This window comes from Branchiostoma lanceolatum, chromosome 1 (assembly GCF_035083965.1).
Source record: "Branchiostoma lanceolatum isolate klBraLanc5 chromosome 1, klBraLanc5.hap2, whole genome shotgun sequence".
NCBI lineage: Eukaryota > Metazoa > Chordata > Leptocardii > Amphioxiformes > Branchiostomatidae > Branchiostoma > Branchiostoma lanceolatum.
The window spans coordinates 29,202,528-29,225,393 of record NC_089722.1 but is presented as its reverse complement, the minus strand read 5'-3'; the positions used below and the strand labels follow the sequence as shown (position 1 = coordinate 29,225,393).

The window sequence follows — 22,866 nt, the reverse complement described above, 5'->3', positions numbered from 1 at the left end:
CTGTAAAATCATCAAAGGCCCAAAGGACCACCGAAAAGGTTTTCCGTTTAAGAATGAGCTCCCCAAAAGGATCAACGAAGAGCGATGTAATCACGTCTTTCCTGTCTTCAAGAACACAGGGATCAGGAAATGATGGGTGGGATTAGATGTACCTCAAAAGAGGACCTCTCTTTTGGTGTGGTGGTAGTTCTGTGGCGTTGTCGGCATATCAATGGACGTTGCTTTAATAATGAATGGGAAGAAGTGTTTGCTATCAATCTGTAACACCCGAGACGGATGGACACCACATCTCGTAATAAATTGCCTGTGAGGTCTACAAATGGAATACTATCAAAGTACAATATGAATTCATTCTCAGCAGAACGCATTGAGGTCGTGAACATTCAGGTTTCGTATATTCGAACGGTGTCTGCAATCAGGGCTCCAGCACATTCATGATGGTTCTACTGTCTCTATTGATTTTTCTCAGCGCTAATGTGAATAAAGTAAATGGTGGTTGTGTCTGTTATGACTGCAATCAACGTGTAGACTTCCATTTCACAAGTTATCTTATCTAAAAAATATGAAGGGTTAACTACATTAGAAATGAAGAACTTGTAAGTAGCTTTATCATGGCCAACCCTGATATTCAATCTGTTCTAGGACTCCTAGTCCGCTGTTTTGATTGCTTCCCTGCGAACCGGAGCTACAGTAGGGTAGATACCAGACTCACCTTTGTCTAAATTTGGAAAAAAAAATTGAATAGCGTTATCTATGTTTACCAACGAAATCCCAGAGCACTATTTTCTAAAAAATGCTTGTTTTCAAAATCTAGTCGTTTTTTTTCTTTCTGGCAATACCAACAGTTCGGGGTTGTGTGTATGTTGTCAAAACTAGAGTTAAAGTATTTGTGCTACATATACATCAGGTTTGCTATGTTAGTTTAGCGATTACGGGGTCTTTTTATAAATATTAATTGGTATTTGTTTTTCTTTTTATTTGAGTTGAATGTGTGATAGTTGTGTGCCGATTTGTTAAAAATAGAGAGAACGCTAGCTATCCCAAAAAACACCCCTCCCAATTAAATGGTATGGCTACCCCGCGACGTCACAAAATCAAGATGGCGGCCACCACACATGCCAACGGATCCAACAAAGGTTTTGCTACGCAAACCTGTAACTATATCAATACCTCTCCTGTCAATAGTAACCCCCTTTAACCACACGTCTGACGCAACTCGCTGATGATGAACGTCGCCTAACGTAGAAAAGAACGACGACATGAATATAGATAGTTGCATCATCTTTAACGAAATGTTTCGTGTTAGGAATTTGGCGTCCCTTCCGCAAGCCTCACTCAGTCATAAGCTGGAACGCTCTTCATTACTGACAAGGAGAGTGGTGGATTAAGTTATGCAATATCCTTCTATATAAGAACGTGAATTTGTATCACGTAATGTGGTGTAACGAAAGACGTAGCAAAAGGGAAAGGGTTGCTACTTTGTATGGTGTATAAGGTTCTACTGGACGGCAATTGCTCAGTAACCGTTGATTTTGTGTGACTCTTGATTTCATAATTGGAATATGATGCACGATGCTAAAGTATGATTTGATAGACAACAAAACATGCAAGACGTAAAACAAAAATTCTATGAAATTAGTTGGGCGACCCTTCAAATGTTAGGTCGCTCAGCCGTTGCTCAGCGGTTGCAGCCTCCGGTGGAAATGTGGTTTGTTGCGTTAAGGGATGCGCTGTGATGAGACAGTAGTATATCACTGACGTCCCCCGAGTCTGACCTGAGACAGAATGAAGTCGGATTGACCAATGGTGGAATACGTGGCCTGGAATAGAGGCCAGAAGGGTCAGCCCACCGGTCAGCGCGGCGATACTCCATTACAAACCGACTCATTAGTCAACGTCCAGTGGCGGCACCTTACACGAAAAACCGTTCTCACACATATATTTCAACTCATGCGCCTTTGTTTTCAAACCGCTGTGACGTCCTCGGTATTGATACCACGTATCAAGCTGGTCTTTGCGTGTTATGCTATCTAAGCCATCTATCTCACTTAGCAAACTCCAATTACCTTGCGTGTCCCAAGGGAGAGTTTTGGTCCCCGTTTTATCACCTCATCATCACAACCCTTGGGTGTGAGATCCCCCTCCTTTGGTAATACCGGTTCTTAGGGGATTAAAGAAGTAGGACGAAAGAAGGATCGATTCCATACTTAAGACGTCCCCCTGTAATCTTGGAAGGCATGATGAAGTGTTGATTATTCCTCTTGGTGATATTTTTCAGTTAAGAGTTGACGGTATCGTTTGTCTTCGGTTACGACTCTGAGGACATGATTTACGGCGCTAATGGTGGTGGAAGCCGCCTGGGAAAGGCTGCATCTACCGCTGGTCTCTGGGCAGATTCCTTGGGCCTCGGAGCAAGAAAGGCGTTTGGAAAATCGAACATAACACCTGGCCAAACTTTCAAAGATTCAGAACTATTCTGTCTAAAACATTTTTTCACTGGCTCTCATGAGACATGCAGATGGAAAAAAATGACAGGAAGACAGGAAATGAGATGACCTATTCTGGGACCTTTCAAGGACCATTGACCTAACTTCCTGCCCAGCACGTGGACACCAGCCTGTGGGGGAATATTTTGACCTCCAATTCGACCTCCATCTCCTGTCAGTCTGTGGTTACACTTTCCCCCTCACTTCCTGCCACTCTCCTGTATTCAAATAAGAATTATTACCGACTCACAAGCAAACACACAAATAGACACAACCAAAACAAAACCTCCGGTCACGGAGGTAAGAACTAACTCCCCGCAGCAATGTGATCATGAACAGTAATCTAACTAATTCGTTCGACTTTGACATAACTATATCCCACCAATCGCATGCTCGCGATCCTAAACATTTGTCTGTCCATGAGAGTGGCATTTACTTATTACAAATCGTCACTAGCACGCCATTGCAAGATAGAGAAACATTCTTGTGTGACGGATGCCCTCAGACTTGTTGGACACGACCACCGAACGCGGGAAGATAAGAAAACCATTACCCAGTAAATATTCATCGGAAGCATTCAATCCCCACGGGTAGACATACCTTATAAACCATTCATTCTCTGGCTGGAAAATTGATTACAGACCTTTTAACGTTACCTGTTGGATTTGGAGCGAGCTTGGGGGGATCCGCCTGGAGACTGATATTTTGATTTGCTTATTTTTCATCATTGTGATGATATAGCAGCCGACGTCAGGGACTGATTACGAAATCGCAAAGTATGGGAATGAATCAAAGCCCTACAGGGGTGCCACTAATGGTTATGTCATAAAAAGGAGGTGAATCGGGATTACTACCTTCCGGTGATTCTGTCAAAAAATAATTTACAGGGCGTTAGAGTTCTGGATGGTAACGATTCCTTCATGTCACGTTACACGTCTTCCCCCGAATTGCATGAGGCCCAGACATGTGTTAGTTAAAAGTCCTTCCACACCATAAGGTGTATAGGGCGGTGCCCATCCCCGTTTCATAGCCCTGGGCCACACTGTGGTGCAATCACTGCAGCAGGGGACTAGTCCACTGGCAGTGGAGTGTGTTTAACTTCCATACTGTTTCATAAGTATGTACCATTTCTATGAAGTCTTTGGTATTACTCAATGCGCCTCTTGTCCAGAGGTGTCCTACCCGGGAGTTGAACTTGGGCCTTCTGGTTCTAAGTAATCAGAACCAGATGTGATGAGTAACAGAAGCGCAGACCACTACACCACAGGGACACCCCTCCAGACCTGTGTAACTTTGTTTAAAAAGGTAAAACTGTCTGCCATATTTGAGACCAAGTAGCGGCTATGTAACAAATCTTACTGGAGCTGCATAAGTATCAAACCGCGTGAATTGGTTAACTGGTAGGACTGTCCTTCGGCGTAACACACCAGCTAACACAACACCCCCTAACCTGACCCAAATTTTCGACGGTCTAACTTCGGTATTTGTCAAGTTGGACAGTCGAAAATCTGTCCAATTTTTATGCTGACAATTGCAGTTCAACTTCAGAATGAAGATTGAAGCTGACACCCAACTGGATGGCGTTTACCATGGAATTTATAGCATATCTTTCAAACAAATGTTTCCCCCTTAGACAGTTTTTCCATCGTAATACTTGGTCTAAAACTGCTAACCATCAATAATCAAAACTTACGTACAAATTTTTCTTCTCTTTTTATAAGACATTCGTTGGCTTCCAACAAGCAATGGAACGAAGTAAATCTACTTACAATTGTCAGATGAGCAAATAAAGTTGACATCGCAATCGTTTGAAGATTTATTTTCAATGTGTCTCATGCAATAATTTAGTACTGGTTCTAATCCCAAAATCAATAGGTCATCATTTGGGAAAAGTACCTCAATTGAAAAGGTGGTCCCAAAAAGTATTCCATTCTATTCTGTTTTAGCCCAGTCTATTTACTCTGAGATTCAGACAAGTATTGACCAATCGTTGTAGATTATAGAAAGCAAACAGTGCAGAAATTCCGATACTACTACTTTGTCATATTTTGAATAGAGTCGAGCAAAACATCGGTTCATATACGAAGACCTCAAGCTTCTAACCACAAGAATCCTGAAGTGATGCGTCCACGTGTCACGTAATCTGGACTACCCAAGACTATAATGTAAGGAACCATCCGGGGAAGAGGAAAAAGGGGTAGGCAACATAAAAGATCATCATCATCTTGTCGTGAGAGCGTCACGGATGAACATCACCCTCCTCCTCCAGTCCTCCCTGTACTCCATCGCTCTTGGCAGTTCTTCTAAATTGCATCCTGCATCCTCACACAGCTGCTGTATGTAGGTTGTGCGAGGTCTGCCTACACTTGCATGTCCATGTTTTGGTGCCCACAAAAGGACGTCGCTGATGATCTCTTCCTTAGAAGATGTAAAAGATGGGATGATAATATCAGAGATTGGACAGGCATGACAATAAGTGAAACACTAAGAAGAAACAGAAAACCGAGAATGGTGGAGAAAACTGGTTGCCAGACCTTCTGTGGTGCCGAACGGTCAAAGAGTTAGACCAATGGATACATTATGTGAGATGAGATGAAAGACGATGGTCTCATTTCTATTCTCTTTAACAGCCAGAAGAAAGACTAGTTTGACCCTATTTCTAACCAGTGTTCCCGCGATCGATGTTGTAGATAATGTGGTTTTGTTTCCTTTTAGCTTTCGTGAAGGAAGAAACATTAGAAGATTAAGACGTCAGATTAAGAACGTAAATTACGAGCTTAAATCTGTACGTCAATCAATATTTTCAAGGGGGACGCTGGTAATGGTACTAACTTCATGGTATGATACAAATCGATACTGATGTACGTTGCTGTATATAGTATTTTACGTATTGGCAAATCTGAATGAACCCCAGTGTCTACAAAGTATGAGTGTGAAATCAAGTACCCTTAAAATCATGACACACTTCGAGCATGTGTCCAAAGCTCTGAATAGGACTATCTACTCGTTAAGTTGATCAACATTCAATGGGAATCGATAGCAATGTACCTTGATGTATATAGTTTTTTTACGTATTGGCAAATATGAATGAGCTCCAGTGTAAGTATGAGTGTGAAATCAAGTATTCTTAAATCATGACACGCTACAAGGATATGTCCAAGCTCTGAACAGGGCCGCCTACTCGTATCGTGCACATAAAACTACAAGACCATTTTCAACCAGTCAATACAAATTGATAAATTGGGTAACAAAATACCAGAAGTGATGAAAGGACATCGAACTGGAAATAAACCCCCTTTTTTATAGTCGTGCGACATTTGAGACAAGTCATATCCGTACTTTCTGTGATTGCTACAGGATACGACCGATTCGTTTATACGTAGCTGTCGAATGAGAATGTGCCATGAGTACATAAAGACAACATTAACCCAGTTTTGTATGATTGGCCATATCTAAAATATGTATATTAAGTATCCAACGCAACATTATCGTGCAAAAAGGTAATAACAAAATAACTACTCCTTCGATCTGTATTCATTTTGCAATATCCATCATAAGTACATATGACACTCTCTATCCACGAGATTCATTATACCATAGCGATATATCAGAGTTTCATACCGTTTTTCTGGCGTTGGCAATTTAGCGCAATAGACCCCAAGGCCCTTAGCCTAGGCAGGGACGCAGTGAATTATCATACCTTTTCTACAACTGACTCACAATTAACGTATAAATTATCACCTTTAACAGCGATTACATTTTATTGGAATTATCCACTGGCCGCCGTTTCGTTCATTACACCGAGGAAGATTTGGTAGCTTGCTCATCGAAGTGTTACGCCGCTATGGCCTTAAAACGAGCGAGATGGAGTGTTACTGCCGGGGCTATTCCACGGTGGATTGCTCCTAAGGGTGGTAATTGACCGTAAGGCTCTTTACAGATGTATGGAATAATTATCAGTATCACCGATGTGGTGAATACGGAAACAGCTTCAGGTTTCGCCGTCGTTCTGATTTAGTGAGTAAGGAAAATTAGGAGGTGAATGGGCGACGTATAAAGCCTTAGGTGGAAAGTGACATCTAACAATGCCTGCCAACAAAATCAAAACAAATTACATTGGGGAACCTTCATACTGATGGCAGGCGCATTTTCATTAGGCTTAAAGAGTTATATGGAGAGACATAGCGTCACAAGATTATCAAAGGACGAACTAAAGAAGACTGAAAAAAGACCCACTGCAGTTCCAAAGAAAGCCGTTAGCGGGCCCAAACCTACAACACTTACACTAGATCTCGGCCAAAAAACAATTCTACTACTCCAAGATCACGACGGTACCATGTACAGAACACGGGATATCAAAACCAGAAGTTCCGTTGCGATACCGTTGGAAGCCGCTAATGTATCCAAAATCTAAGCATTTTCTCCTTTTGCCAACCCCTACCAACATAATAAATATTACAGATATCCATTCACAACCTCTCGAGCTATGCATTCCACAAACATACAAAAAAACACACGAAAACATGCGGTCTAAAGAATAGTAAAAGACTAGTAGCATGCATCCTGCAAGTGCATCAGGATTATCCTGGTAGCCATAACATTCTAGCCACGCTTCGCTCTTTTCTCCGATCGCTTCCCTGCCAAACTCGTACATCAATCCTAACAACTACATACTCATCACAACGTGTTAACACTACCCTGTTTGAAGTACTGTTAGCAACACTTTATCTGTGCAAGAGCACATCACGGAGTTCAAAGGGGTAGGCGTAGAGTCAAACCTTGTGATGAAGAAAATACCACACCACAGGTTCCTTAGAGACAATATCTCACACTCCATTATAGCGAATCTTGCCATCAGACATGATTCCAGCGAAGATTGGTGATGCCACTCGCAATGTGGCCCTCGTGTCCAATCCTAATTGAGGTCAGAGAAAGCGCATAAAAGACATTTACCGTGGCTATAAGAGTAATAACAACATCTTTGTGGGACAGCCATACCTGTCCAATAAAATAGAAAGACCTTAGCGACTATACTTCGCCTTTGCGCCATAGGTAGAACAATATTCATTTTGAGACAACTCGCTGCATGTAGCTCCCAGTGTGGCTTGAAGAGGCGTTGAAGGATTAGTTATCCTTCATTATTGATGTGAAGCCCCCCTCTCACTGGACCCGCGACGCGTTGGTGACCTCGGTGCGACCGAACGAATTTCATCGACATAAACGAATCTTTTTACGCTTTTTAAGCTAGTCATACGCTAGTAATACTTGTACGTTTTGCATGGTATTCCCATTGTCAAGTCAAGGCTAACTCATATTCAATCTAGGACGCAGCGAGGTCGCCAACGCGTTGCGGGTCCAGTGAGATGGAAGTGGTACATTTACCTGTATTAAAGTACGCAGAGGTGAAGAGTCGCCTGCACGTTCCAACAGATTAAAGCAGCGATTATTTTTCTCGTCATGCGCTTCGTTTGAAGCCAGTGTTGCTTACATAAGCCCCCCTCTCACCCGCGGCGTCCTAAACTGGATTTGTGTTACCCTTGACTTTATAATGGGAATATCATTCAAAACGTACAAGTATGACCAAAATGACAACAAAACACACAAAGCTTAAAAAGGTTAGTTTTTTGTCGATGAAATTCGTTGAGTGCTGTCCATTCGATCGGCCGCAGCGACGCCGCCAGCGTGCCACGGGTCCAGTGAGAGGGGGGCTATAGTAGTTCCTGTGCTATCATATGGTGTGTTTTACTACAAACCGCAGTCACGGATTAATGTTGTGGAAGTCCGGCCATTTCATCAAAGATGCCAACGAGCAATTTTCTGGTACGCCTATTATAAAGAACGCTCTTCCGGTGATATAAACTAAGCTGCTGCCACTAAAGCCCACATAGTACATACTTTCACGGCACCGTTGGATTAACCGTTATGATACTGTAGCACATCCACAAGGCTTGTTACTTCAGAATGATGAATCACGTGTAATGCACGTGTGATAAATCATTTCACCACATCAGAACACATGTGCAGAAAAGTAAGGAAATTATATATTCCAAAAATTTAGACCGTGTGAGTAGAATGTAGACACACACATATAGCACAGTGGAGGTATCTTGAGTCTTCTGTTTCATCGTCGTAAGATGAAGCACAAAACATCATCAAGGTCATGGTCTTGTTAGTCACATATCATATATCGAGGCAGGCTTCGAAAGACCAAAACGACAATTCGAGACAGCTTCCTCAACTCATTTCTAACCACTTCCAGGCATGATTCCAACCGCTCCGAGGCATGATTCCAACCGCTCCGAGGCATTTCTTTCCGCTCCTAGGCATTTCCTTACGCACCGCGACAGTATTTCCTTACGCACGCGACAGAATTTCCTTACGCACCGCGACAGAATTTCTGTCGCAGTGCGTAAGGAAATGCCTCGGAGCGGAAGGAAATGCCTTGGAGCGGTTGGAATCATGCCTCGGAGCGGTTGGAATCATGCCTCGGAGCGGTTGGAATCATGCCTCGGAGCGGTTAGAAATGAGTTGAGGGAGCTGTCTCGAATTGTGGTTTTGATCTTTCATAGCAGGCCGTCATTGTTGCTTGTGTATACGGAGGTTTTGTTTCGGTGTGTCTGCAGTATTCGATAGATGATAATAAAGTAACACAAGTAATACACAGCAAGTCATAAGGACACAATGAGGATAATCAAATTATTAGTAATATTTTTTATAAGTTAAGTTAATCAAATAAGGACTGAACATATGAGGCTATAACAGGGGACTTGGTTGGCGTATGAGATGACTTTTCCGGGGGTCTTCAGGGGGTTCAAAGTTCTTTATCATGTGATGACTTTTGTGGTTACCATGCACGCACGAGGCTTAATTTTCAGTGAGGTAATTACTTGCCGAATTAGCCTCCCGTCCCGACAAGCACGATTCATAAACCCAATTCCCAAACCCTATCCTCTCACGTTTAACATAACGTTGAGCTTCTGTGGCGCCTCAAATCCTTCAATATCTTGGCTCATATCCTCATATATGAGCCTCATCTATGAGCTCCAAATCCGGGCATCCAAAGATAGTGTCTATACGGACTTATTTTCTTTAATGCACAGGTATTAATAAAACGTCACATTTGACATTTCATGAAGTCTAGCGACGGCGTCTCTTCCGACGTTGCATCGTAAAAATGGTGGCGCCACCAGCGACTCGGAAATGCAACGTGCTTAATTAGATAACAGTCCTTGTCTGTAGAATCTCTCCCAGTTGTCACATTGTAGTGATTAAGATACCTTACTTGCCGCCATGCATGAGACGTTTTCGATGGTAATCTTTCTAATGAAAAAAAGCTCTTGATGTGAGAGCTCAAACTTCATTATTAGAGTTTGAAGTGTATTTTTTTAAAGTTTGAAGAGAGAAAATGCGACAAGAACAAACGCACGCAGGTAGAAACTTTCAAGAAATGCCGCGAAAAATAAAAGCAAAATGAGACGTATACATCACTGCAAACTGCTGGTTAATAAATTAATCTTCTTTGGAATTAAAAAATACACAACTATACGGGCATTTTGTACCGCTTGCGTGCAACGCACAGAAGCATTCTGAGAGTAGAGACGAACTGTGGTAAACTCTTTGTCTTATTGGCCGTCGACTGGCTTATTACCTCCATGAAAACGGATATATCATCTTCGGTCTGTTTGTTTGTTTGTTTGTTTTTCCTTGGTGTGTGTTAAGTGTAACCTCGGGCTCAGTTGTAACCGGAGACTGTTTCAGCTGCCGGCGTCTCAATTTCGTCGGCAGGCCGGCAAAAAGGGAACGTTGACACATGACAAAATGTCAGGAACCCGAGGATGACATGTGCATGCCCAAGACCGGAGCATGTAATGTGTGAAGTGGACATGGTTATGTTGTATTTTGTCAAGACATCTACAAAAACTTTAAACATTTCACGGAGGTATGAGATCTATGATTTCTTGTTGAAAAATGGTTTACCATTGTCGATCCTGAGCGAGGGTTATATCTGCATATACATCAAGGCAGGGCGCGGCAGGAAAGAACGAGAGCATGTAGAGATCGTCGACGTGTACTTTAAAAGTCGTAAAACGCATTATCTTCAGTGGTTTTGTTCACTGGCTGATAGTTCAATTTATAATTTTATGAGGAATTGTTGTATACATGGTGACAATATAGGTCCCCTTGGGTTTAATTCACAATCTTGCCACGAGCTCTATAAGTAATGAAAGGACGATAGGACAACGTGCACTCAGTACAATCTCGAAACGATATCCTCACTTTACCTGTAAAACCGCCGCGAATGAACACCATAAGTGCTCGATAACACGTTACTTAACCCGCCAGAGACCTCAACATCTTGATTTGCGCTACCCTCAGGGCGACGACTGCCGACAAGTCTTTCTGTGATTTGTAATCAGCGCCAAAGTTTTGCCATTCATCGTGAGTTCTCTTCGCTCTCGGCGAGATAACGCCTCCAGGGTTACTTAGAGTATCTACAAATTGCACTTTTGGATAAACCATATATCCGTAAGGCTCATTGGTAGCCTGCCAAACAGGTGACAATGGGACTAACTGGTTAAACCTCTGATGGTATTCCTTAACTTCTATTCTGTGCAGGCACGACCGAAACTGCAGTTTTGTTCAGGTTGTATACAACGTAAGAACACGTGAATGCTACTGGCAAAGTTTTATTTTAGAATCCGCCCTTTTGACAGGATTAACTTACAAGTTAAGAGATACAAGTTATGCATTGATACAGCCGTATCTATTGTCTAGACAGCAATCGCTTACAATTGTCTTTACTTGTGCGCTCTTGCAAACGCTGGAGGCAAAACTTTCAGCTAGCTAGCCGGAGGGAGATGTCGGTTCGGGAGATGGTTGAGGGACGTTAGATGTGGTGTAAAAGGGGTCGTCTTGGGGTGAGGAGTCCCCAGGGCAGTTTTAGCGCTCTTTAGGTTTTTAGTCCCTTTATTGTGGCTTAAGAATTCTGGGTAATGGGAGTTTGTGTGTATCAGACGACTTTTTTGCAGTCACGTGATGTGACGTCATCAGAAGAAAATGTAGGAGTACAAAGTAGTGAATTCACACTGTGTTTTAAGGAGGAACAACAAAAGACAAAACTGCACTTTTGTCGGTCCATTCTTGAAACCATACAAATGTATCAATAAATTAATGTCTAAAATTTCTTCACTAGAACAGAAAGACAATTTACATAAAATCAAACATCAGAAAGGTTTTCAGCCATATTTCTATTGCATTTCCACTAGATCAGGGAGCAATAAAAATCACAATGTATTTAAAGCTCATCCGTGTATATGACAAATATGTGTACAGCTCTTTGTTTTCACTCATTTATGAATTTGATGAATGTTTTGTTTCTCTCGTAACATTTAATGTAAAAAGACTTCGCATGTATAACTAGATAGGCGTCATTAATTTCCAATTTGTGATTAAAAACAATTACGAGGGCAGAGCGTAAACAGAATAATTTTATGGTCACATCCAATACTTAATTGGCACCAAAAAAAGGTTGGTGGATATGGTCTCGAATGTTTGATAATTACGCTTTTTTAAAAATTCTTCCCGCTTGGTGCATATTGATTTAGTCTAGTCAATATTGATTAATGCTAGTCAAAAGGCTACAAGACCGGCACCCGGCGTGATTTATTTATTTATTAATCTTTAGGGTGATCCCTTCGGTTAACATTGTAACTGATTTCCAAGGGAGCCCTTGTGATGTGCCTGAACTACCCACCCTCAAGTCTAGGCGTGAGGATGCCGCTGTCAAACTCTTCAGACAAATGCTCCAAGATGACCACCCCCTTCACGATCTCGTCCCCCCCCCTCCACATCCACATCCACAGCTACTGAACGGTCACTCAGGAACAAACACACCATCTCCATCCCCCCAGCAAGAACAAAAAGATTACAGAAGTCTAGTCGCGATGATGCCGCTGTCAAACTCTTCAGACAAATGCTCCAAGATGACCCCCCCCCACACCCACACCCACACACGATCTCGTCCCCCCTCCACATCCACAGCTACTGGACGGTCACTCAGGAACAAACACACCATCTCCATCCCCCCAGCGAGAATAAAAAGATTACAGAACTCTTTTCTACACCAGACAATCAGATTGTACAACAGTAAAACCCAGTGTGCAGTAATGGGCACTTGTATATGTCAGAGATGTACGTATGGATGTATATAGATATTTTGTATATAGGTGTCATTTTACTGTAAATATCATCGCTATCCAGGCTTAAGCTTGTTTTGTCTGCAAGTTTGGATATTCGAATAAAGAAATAAAGAAAGACGGCGATCTAGATTTGTGTAACTCTTGATTTCATAATTAGAATATCATGCAAATAGTGAAAGTATGGCTGAAAAAAAACCCAGCAAAACACACAAATTTACGAAAAACTCATTTTCATTGATGAAATTCGTTGAGCAACCTTTTGAATTTTAGGTCGCAGGGCGATCGTAGCGAGATGTAGTGGAATGGGAGTCTTGGGAAATGTTAACCGTATACCATTCTTGTTTGATTTATCTTGCTTTCTTCAAAATCATACTCAACACAACGTTATTTTTTGAAAGTGTACAGAATTCATAGTGTGGGTACAGGTATGACAGTAAAAGATGTTAGCAGGTACAGACAGGATAGTAATCATGTCTAAGTAAAATATTCAGTGCGTCGTAAAAACCTGTCGGCACCAATCCGTATAACTCTTCAACGCGCCCCTGAAGGGAGAGAATTATTAATAATTTGTGTGATCTGCCGACGTGACACAAGTACAATTTTCCACCTCGTCAAAGCTGCTTAAGATGGCGGGGTGGGAATGGTTGTTTCTAAGACCTTTCCTCTTGTTTTTCCTTTTGTTTATGGTGTTCTTTGCCGCCCAACTAGCCGGGGGAAGGGCCCGCCGGCCGGGCAGAGACGGGAGCAGAATGACTCGCAGACAGGCACCGACCGCTCAACCAATACTCATCACAGGTGACACACCACCTTTCGCAGCAGGTAAGGACTTCTCCTTTCCTTAAAGACGTTCTGAAAGCTAGGGCCTGAAAGTTATAAGACGCTTTTCAACTCTATCATTTGCACTAGTTTGCTGTTTGTTTATGTATATTTTGAAAGAGTGAATGTGGATTTTTCTTTACATTTCCCGCAGGGCCAGACAATGTGACTGGGCCACCTACGAGAACTGAATTCACGTTCGGTATGTTATATCATTAGAAACATGTTTTCAATTTTTTTCTCTACACATAAAGCCTGTTGCCTATAGAAATATATTTCCGACTATTAGAATCAAAGGTAAAAAGGAAAAAAAGAGTTAGAAAGGGAGTATATCCGTACGAATGGTAGAAACGTTCTCACAGAAGAGAAAAAAAATAAATGTCTTTGATGTCCCTACAGAAGCTTTGTTCATGCCGCCGGCCTTGTTAGCTGTCTTATGTTGTTGTTCACCGGGTTGGAAATGCTGTTGCACCTAATAAGTCTGTACCCGGGGCAACTACATGCCACCTTTACGTTCCCCTCTAAATAATTCATACCGAGGGACGCTCGACCTGAGGATGTCTGGTGCGCACGAAACCCACAAGGTTGTGTAAAGAGCTCGGCTGTGGTGGTAAGGCCTAGGAAAAAATGTTATGTTTCCGGTTGCCCGACCTACCATAGCAAAAAAACTGCCAACCCTAGCCTTTTGGGGGGTCGAGCGCTGAAATTTCCGATCTGACATCTAAGTGGTGACATTCATACCAGGCTTCCTTAATTTCTTTCACACTATTCTAACATACCAAGGTCTGTTATAACAGTTGATGCAATCATGTATTCTTAACATTGCACCCCGGTTCAGTCTGTCAATACACTCGTGTAATGTATGTCTATATGCATGATTACAATAATATGATGTTGAAATATAAGTGTCATGATGCATTTAGGTTTCAAATTGTTGATTTGATTTTAATTTTTGATTTTTCACATTGTTAAACTGAATTCGTCTGATCCCTTCATCCGAAATCTATCTACCAACACTATTTTTCCATGACCTTAACCGGAAACACAACATTTTTCCCCAGGCCTAAACGAGGTCCCACGAGTTACCCTATATATTATGTCTGCCCAAATAACCGCCTATTTAGCCGACAGCATGATTGAAGTTGACCAAGCGCGAAGAGTGTATAATCACATGTCGGGTCGATTCTGTAACGCAGAATATGGTCACAGTTTTACAGTTCATGCGGAAATCGTCCAGGGACATTTCACTCACAAGTTTGTAACTTAGGATGGTAACCAAGCATTGGAGAAGTAAAGGGGTGTTGATTACAAAAAAATGTCTCATCTATTTAAATTTTTCAATGAATAATTGCTCCATGCCAAAGCATGTATTTTGATATGGCATATCTATTACTGTAGATGCAGAAATGTTCGCGGTGGTTTTATGTTCGCGGTTTTCGCGGCGACCGTTTCCCGCGGACTTAAAACCGACGCAAACATTGTTGTCTAATACTGTACCACTATGTGACTATAGCACTGCCGCGCACTTAAAACCACCTCGAACACTCCATTTTCCTTTTAGCGCGAAATGAAAACCACGCGAACTTAAATGCATTTACAGTACATTCATAATCTCAAGTGTACGTAGACGTTACAAAGAAACGGGACGTAGAAACTTTTAGGTGCATGCAAGGTGAACCCGCAGCTGTATTTTATCTCCTTAAAGATCAGGCAATTCATCAAGCCGTGTACGCTCAAACAAAACGACAGTGCCTAAGTAATGAGGAAGGAAAGTGACAACTGTGGTGAGCGGAACTTAAGACCTGCTAAAGATAACGCAATATCATCACTCGTCCTGTCAACGGATCCAAACGACCTTGCATGTGAATAGCTTAGGGATTGACTTCTTAAGTCTGTATGGAAACCTTTATTAAAGTCCTAAATCCACTGGGAGAGGGGATAGTTCTTGTGCAGTTACAGGCAACACCCAAGAAAAACTTTATGTAAAATATAAAACGAAAAATACAATTTAATCTCAAGTAAGTCTAAAATAAAAGAATTGACGATTAAACTTTTTATGAATAACAACATCGCTCAGTGAACTCTTTGATTATATTCTAGTAAAGTTGCGACAGTTGTAAAATTATCTTTCAATGTTTATCAACGTTTTACACCAATGGTCTTGAATTAGACATAGGTTTTGAACACCAGTATCAAATATATCATTGGGAGTACACACTACAAGGGGGAAATTGCTGCCCCGATCACACAAGCACACAATTTTACAGTCTCCTCTACCTATTTGAGACACAGCAAACTTGTCACAGCAATTTCATATTCAGTCCAAGTAAATGATACAATTGAGGCCACAGACGATTGATTGCTATGATAACATTACCCCAATGCGGTCACCTTATCAATGGGTCCTCTCACCAACTTCGCGGTGATAAAGGAACTTGATTAAACGTCCAAGACCTCTTTGACCAAAATCTAATTGGCTGCGACAAAGGAAATTACGATTTGTCATCAGCGACACAGACGAAATGAGACTGAGACCCCATGGTTACGTGACCATGGCCTTTGTCACTTCAACAGATCCATCATTCTCGGTATGAAGCACCTAATGAATCGTCTTGTCTGACCAGGAGATTTTTCATCCGCGATGAGAAGGACCTTCTAGAACTTGTACTCACAGAAGATTCGATTCGGTTAGGCCACACAGAATATCGGAAAACGGATATTGAAAAAGCGTGAGCAAGACAAGGGTTAACGCCGTAGAATGTCTAGAATGTGTTGAAATTTTGATCAAATGTAATAACTGTTATCTTTGGTTGATATTGTTTTTTTTTTGCCATTTGTATACGCCACTGATCAGTCACTGTTAGTTCTTTTTGTTATTTATGTTCTCATGATTCTGTTGATATGGACTTTTCATATTTATTTGTCAACTTTAGTTCTGTTTAATTTCAATACTTAGCTATCTTTGGTTGATACTGATTGTGTTACATTTATTTGCCAATGAGGCTGTTATTACTATTATTTTGGATATTACTGATATTTACAAGTAGTCCATTTCTGTTTCCACCTTTACTTGTTTTTTTGGATCCGTGGCTTATGTTTATTTTCCTGTACTTTGATTTTCTCTTGTTTGTATTATTGTTCTTCTTGTAAAATGCAATAAAAAATAAATGAAATAACTTAGTAGAATGCCAAAGTCAATTCCTTGGTTAAACAAGAAGATCACAAAATTGGAGAATTCGAACCTATTGTTCGGTATACCATACATACTGTGTGTTTAGTAATTTGTTCAATCAGTTTTGGGGTTCCCGGAATGTGCCACCCACATAATGGTTTGGGGAACACCTTCTAGAACTTATACTGGCAGAAGGACCGATTCGGTTAAGTAGAACCTAAAAGGAAACGAGAGGAGTACAGACTTAATTTTCCTGAACAGGCTTTTCACGGATAAAGAAGTGTTGATTTAATCAAGCCACAACTGCTTCGGTAGGCTTGCTGTTTGATTAATGATAACATGCTGTTAGAGTAAAGTTCAAGTACGTTGGATCAATAGTACTTCCCGTGGCTACTTGAAGCTATCGGATAAATGAGATTCTAAGAGCCCCCCCCCCCCTCTCACTGGACCTGCGACGCGTTGGCGACCTCACTGCGTCCTAGATTGAATTTGAGTTAGCCTTGACTTTACGATGGGAATACCATGCAAAACGTACGACTAAAAAGAAAACAAATCACACAAAGGGTAAAAAGAGTGTTTTTTAAATCGATGAAATTCGTTTAGCGCGGTGTCAAATCGGTCGGTCGCAGCGAGGTCGCCAGCCCGTCGCGGGTCCAGTCAGAGGGGTGATCAATGTTGTGTATGCCACTGAAGTAAACATCCTCTTCATTTGTTTCAGCTTCCACAGCCTCCAACAAAGTAAAGTACAGGGTTGTGCTAGTGGAGGTAAGGGATATGATTTATGAATGTCTTTTTTTGTCTCTGAACGGTAGGACGTACAAAATCTAAACGCTAACGTTATTTCTGTAAAACGAATGATATAAGAAAAAAAAACATATGTGAGGAATTAATCAGAAATATAACAGTGCAAGCATCGATGATATTACATATTTTATTTGATGTTAATGTTCTTCCGTAATTATTGGTTCATGAATTCCCAACCGGAACCCGGCCGGGCAATTTGTGGGGGCGAAACGTATCATATAAAGGACAACAAATCAACCAAACGTTAATAAGATTAGTCATGAGCAAAAATTATGTATTCTCTCTCCCCCCCATCCCCCCGCAAACAGCCCGGCCGGGCCCCGGTTTGGATATGTGACCCTAGCATTAAGGCCGCAAACTATATCTACTACTCTCCAAGCAAGAGAGTGGGTCCGGCTGGTTTTTGACGTGTTTTAGGCGTTTTTGTCGGGCTTTCTACTTTGTCATGATTTTTTATCGCACCAACCCACCGGACCCACTCCTCTGCTTGGACAGTACATATCTACCACAAAAAAAGAATGTGAACACTGTTGAATTTCACACGACACAGAATAAGCCGTTCATCATCAAAAAACTAACGGAGAACAACAAGACAGTGTACGATGGATTCTGCATGGATATCCTGAAAGGCTTGGCCGAGGAGCTGAGCTTCGACTACACATTGTACGAGGTGCCCGACGGAAACTTCGGGCTGCCGACCAGAAACGGTTCTTGGGACGGCATGATCAGGGAGGTTATTGATGGGGTAAGAACTGATTATCTATTCAAGGAAGTCAAACCCAGCTTGTCTAGTTATAGATAACATTAGTATTAAGTCTATTGTTACAGGTTTGCGTAGCAAAACCTTTGTTAACATGTTGGATTCGTTGGCATGTGTAGTGGCCACCATCTTGATTTTGTGACGTCGCAGGGTAACCATATCATTTCATTGGAAGGGGTGTTTTTTGGGGTCGCTAGCGTTCTCTCTATTTTTAACAAATCGGCACACAACTATCACACATTCAACTCAAATAAAAACGAAAATTCAAAGCCAATTTATATTTAGAAAAAGACCCCGTAATCGCTAAACTAACATAGCAAACCTGAAGTATATGTTATTCAAAGAAGTCAAACCCAGCTGGTCTAGTTATAGCCAACACTAGTATTAAGTCTACTGTTACAACAGTGTCAGTCACAGTTCACTATCACATGTATGTTTTTCTCCATATTTCTACAATGTACCTGCAATGAGCCCTTGGGCATGAACTTGCAATAAAACCTATATTTATCACATCAATCAATTTAGCCAAGAAAACGTAATAATCAAAATAGTGGTGATAGTAGTATTGTGATGGTTTGTTTATCTTTTAGCAGATGAATGATTGAAGAATTCTTCTTTTGATGAAAAATGTGATAACACCCCCTCTATCACATTATTTCACCAGATGGAGATTATTGAAAACTCCTTCTGGTGAAAGCTTATAGGTTCCTACTTTTCTTTACTACGTCGTTACTTCATCTCGACTACCCATCTGCTACACACATGATATTTCGTTAAGAGTGAACGTCTCTAGGTCATCTTGGGTGCAGGGCTCTACTTGCAGATCAGCTATAGGAACATCCCTTGAAAACATGTCTCAGATACGCCAAAAATAGTTACCCAAGAAACTAGATAAAATTTTGAATCATTTAAAACTTTATCCAGTTGCTTGAGTAACTATTTTTGGCGTATCTTACTACCTGGATATCTAACGTTCATCAACGTAACGTGTCTCAGACTTTGAGCAAAATCGCCGCATGATACTAGAAGATGGCCCTCTTGTCCCCAGGAGTTTGTTCTAAAGTATTATTAATAGCCATGCATGGCGTAATGGAGAATATATTTTCCTTAGGCTGACAGAAGTAGGCCACAAGATTGAATGATAAATAATTGATGGTTATTTTACCAATTCCCCACAACATCACGTGTCCCACATATCACCGGCTTCATACATTCGTCTTAGTTTTAATTAGCAGTCATATCTCATAGATCTTCGATTAATGTGATACCTTAAGCCTTTAATACATTGATCTTCCCATAGTTAATGATTTCCTTTCCGCGATTTAATTAACAGCAGCTTGGCGTATCTGTATTTTTTCATTTGTCGAGATCTTTTGGGAATGCTCAAGGCGGTGGAAACGTTTATCTTACACTCAGCCTTTGAATATAAGAAACAATTTGTATGCAACATCACAATGTCTTAAATCTGTGATAGATAGGAATATACGATTTATAGGTATTTCCTTTTTGTGTGGGTGGGTGTGCTAAAGGCCCCCTCTCATTGGGCTCCGGTACTGCGGCGGCACTGCCACGGCAGATTTTTACGGCACCGTCGCGTTTCTTTCACCAATTCTCATTTGCACTCTCACTGACGTGCGACGCATTTGCGTTTGAAGCCTAGATGAGCACGTTATTTAATGAACTTTATTGTTCGACCATCGTATATGGTACAATATATGGCAATAAATCAACAATACTGCAAGGCTAAGCTATCCTACAATTATAAGTACAAAACATTATCGATAACAGTGTATGAATTATAATAAAGCCATGTATGGATTATTTTTCCCCTCGCTTTTAGGATGAAGTATAATGAAATTGACCTATGTAGGTGGTATAAGAGTTGGACATGACAACAATACATCGTTCTGTGTACCAGATATGGTGAAGTTAGTCTTAGTAGTAATACTTTGCAGCGCATCTCTCTCTTTGCCATAAGTGGGACAGGCCATGGCCATCACAAATTGCAATTTATCTTCAATATTTTCGTTACATGTGGGACACAATCTGTGAGTGCCTGGTGTGTTGTGGTGTCGATCCTTTTCAACTTCTAGATAACGTGCGCTGATTCTCAGTGTAGTTACTTCTTAGAAACGGTTTATTATGAATTGATGTGATAAAGTCTTCCCTGCTAAAGTGATTTTTGATTTTATACAATGTTTACTGATATTTGTAAGTGGTTCCCGCCAGCCAGGGAGAAACGTGAGTTTCACACTTTCTTTAAATGTATATCCAAAACGGTTGGTTTGACAGTCATTTTCTTCCCCGAATGATGAAGTGTCGTATGTTTTTTGGATAATCCTGTTAGTAGGTAAATTATTTAATCTTGGCGAGAGTATCTAATCAACTGTGTTTGACTATCAACGATCAATAGGAATTCCTCCAATTCACCCCTTACGGCGAAACATTGAGTAGAATTTGCGATACAGTGTCTGACTGGTATATCAAGTTCAGTTTATCACTGTACTGTATTTCTTGAATGGCACAAGAGCGGGGCGAGTGCATGTAGACGAGTGGTCTGATTCCTTTCCTGAGCGACTAGTCTACCAACTTCCGTACTGGAATAAATGTACAATGATCTAATTCTAAGTGTGATAAAGCAATATCCCAATGAAGATATCAGAAGTTCTACAGCTACAATCATCAACCTCACTACAATGCAGTAAAATAGGTTTAACCAAACTCTTAAACAGATCAATAGCTAGGGAAATGAACCGATTGTATTTTGATGGTAGTGATTTCAATTAATCAGAAATCGCAGTGCTAGCTGTTAATGGATCAAAATACAATGCAAAGTCAATAAAAAAAATGCATCAAAAACTGATTTCAAATAATAAAAAGATTTTCACTTATGACACTTGGTACAACAAATGTAACATGTTATAGAATATACGTATAACCTTGAAACTGACATATCACTTTTTATACAATAGCGCGCGCGGTGAGCTCCGGGCAAGCTCCCGGCGAGCGCGCGGCACTTTGCCACTTGCGTTTTTTTTTTAAATTTGAAAAAAATCGCCATTTCAACCGGCACGCCGGCGGTGTGGACCGGCACTGGTACGGCACTGAGACGTCACTAGGACGGTAAGCCGAGGTCTGTGCACGGCACTGCGGAGGCAGCCATTTCCAAGCTACCGCACGCTACCGCCACAGTACCGCAGCCCAATGAGAGGGGGCCTTAAGGAGTAGCTAGGGCTTTCAATAATACGAGAATTTAAGACACAGCTTACTCATACTATAGAAGATTGTGGAGTAACTGTCAAATCAATAATCATGCACAGCAATGTGTCGATGTTTTGTTTTGTTTTGTTCAAAGAAGAATCAAATAATACAAATGACTGGACGAAGACAAAGTGGCGCCCTAATCAAGTTGTACACAACTTATATTCTAGCGTGTCGATGTTTATACATAAATGATTCAAGCGAGAACACAAAAAATCTGTCAACATTGATGGACATCTGGACTTGTAGACGACGCTGTGCGCAAAGCAGTTCCTCCACTTTGGAACAGCGGCGATCCCATCATGAATATTGCTGTATTAGATGGATTAGACAACCGTAGTTCCGCCACCCAAACAGATCTGTTATCATCCCTCTGCGTTAAACGTAACAAGAACTAACATGCCCGTGGGGAGAACGGTTGGTGAAAACTAATGATCTGGTTTAGACTCGGCGGAGCAGAACGAATCTGCCGGTGCTATATAGTATCTGTACACGTCAGTTAGGGGTCCATCAATTGGAAAGGTATGCGTAAGGAGCTGTAATGGTGTAAGTGAAGAACGGATTTGTCTTGCAACAGTACCTTTATAAGATATTCAGGACGGCTTCGTGGTCTAGAGGACTTGTAAAGTTATGGTTCGTACCGAAAATCTGACATCGTGAGTGAGAAGAATTGAGAGAAGTCTACGTGAAAAATTACTTTTGATACTTTAAAAACTGCTGTTCTCAGTGATGTGTTCAATATCAAACGCATGGCCAGTGCTATTCGGATAACGTATTTCATCACATTGCTGTCATAGGGATTCTTCGCACATCATCGCATGCATTCCTTGGTTGCTTGGTACGCCGCCCAAGAGTCCAGCAGTTTAAACATAACCGTTATGTAATTCAAATGTCATCCGTGTTTTATGATTACAAATGACAAAATGTCTGAAAGCACAAATTTAACCACATAGATATCGGAATTTATGGCTGTACGTTATGAAATATTTAAGCTTTCCAATATTTCATGTCTTTTTTAATAGGTTGGGGGTTTCAGGTGTGGCACATCGTTTGGTGTAAAATGACTTGCCACTGCCTACTCGCAAAGCTGTTGTTTTCACGCCTAAGGGTTACTATACCGACTGACTCATACAAATTCATAGAGAGAGCAACTTGGAAAATATCATCAGCAATAGCTGAAGATTTTGTTCGAGTGATAACGAATGACATGATAAAACAAACGACTACGAACTACAATATGTTCGTCGCAGATGATGCCGCGATTGGCTAAAATTATAGGCAATTTTTTTCATTTTTCAGAGTTCCCTCGTCTGGCTAGGTAAAGACGTGTGCCCTTCGTTTATCAACGGCACTTACAACAGTGTTTTA

At 41.2% G+C, this 22,866-nt stretch overlaps 1 protein-coding gene across 2 annotated transcripts in view; it reads left to right on the top strand.

Moving 5' to 3' along the window:
• LOC136447411 (glutamate receptor ionotropic, kainate 3-like) overlaps positions 1-22,866 on the top strand; it is a 45,195-nt gene that overhangs the window by 10,283 nt on the left and 12,046 nt on the right. The window contains exons 2-5 of one of the 2 annotated variants that reach the window (XM_066446326.1): positions 13,394-13,504; positions 13,656-13,703; positions 17,392-17,438; positions 18,028-18,222. In XM_066446326.1, the coding sequence (XP_066302423.1) occupies positions 13,394-13,504; positions 13,656-13,703; positions 17,392-17,438; positions 18,028-18,222 (401 nt within the window). The remainder of the gene's footprint in view (positions 1-13,393; positions 13,505-13,655; positions 13,704-17,391; positions 17,439-18,027; positions 18,223-22,866) is intronic. The other variant, XM_066446334.1, reaches the window with a different exon arrangement.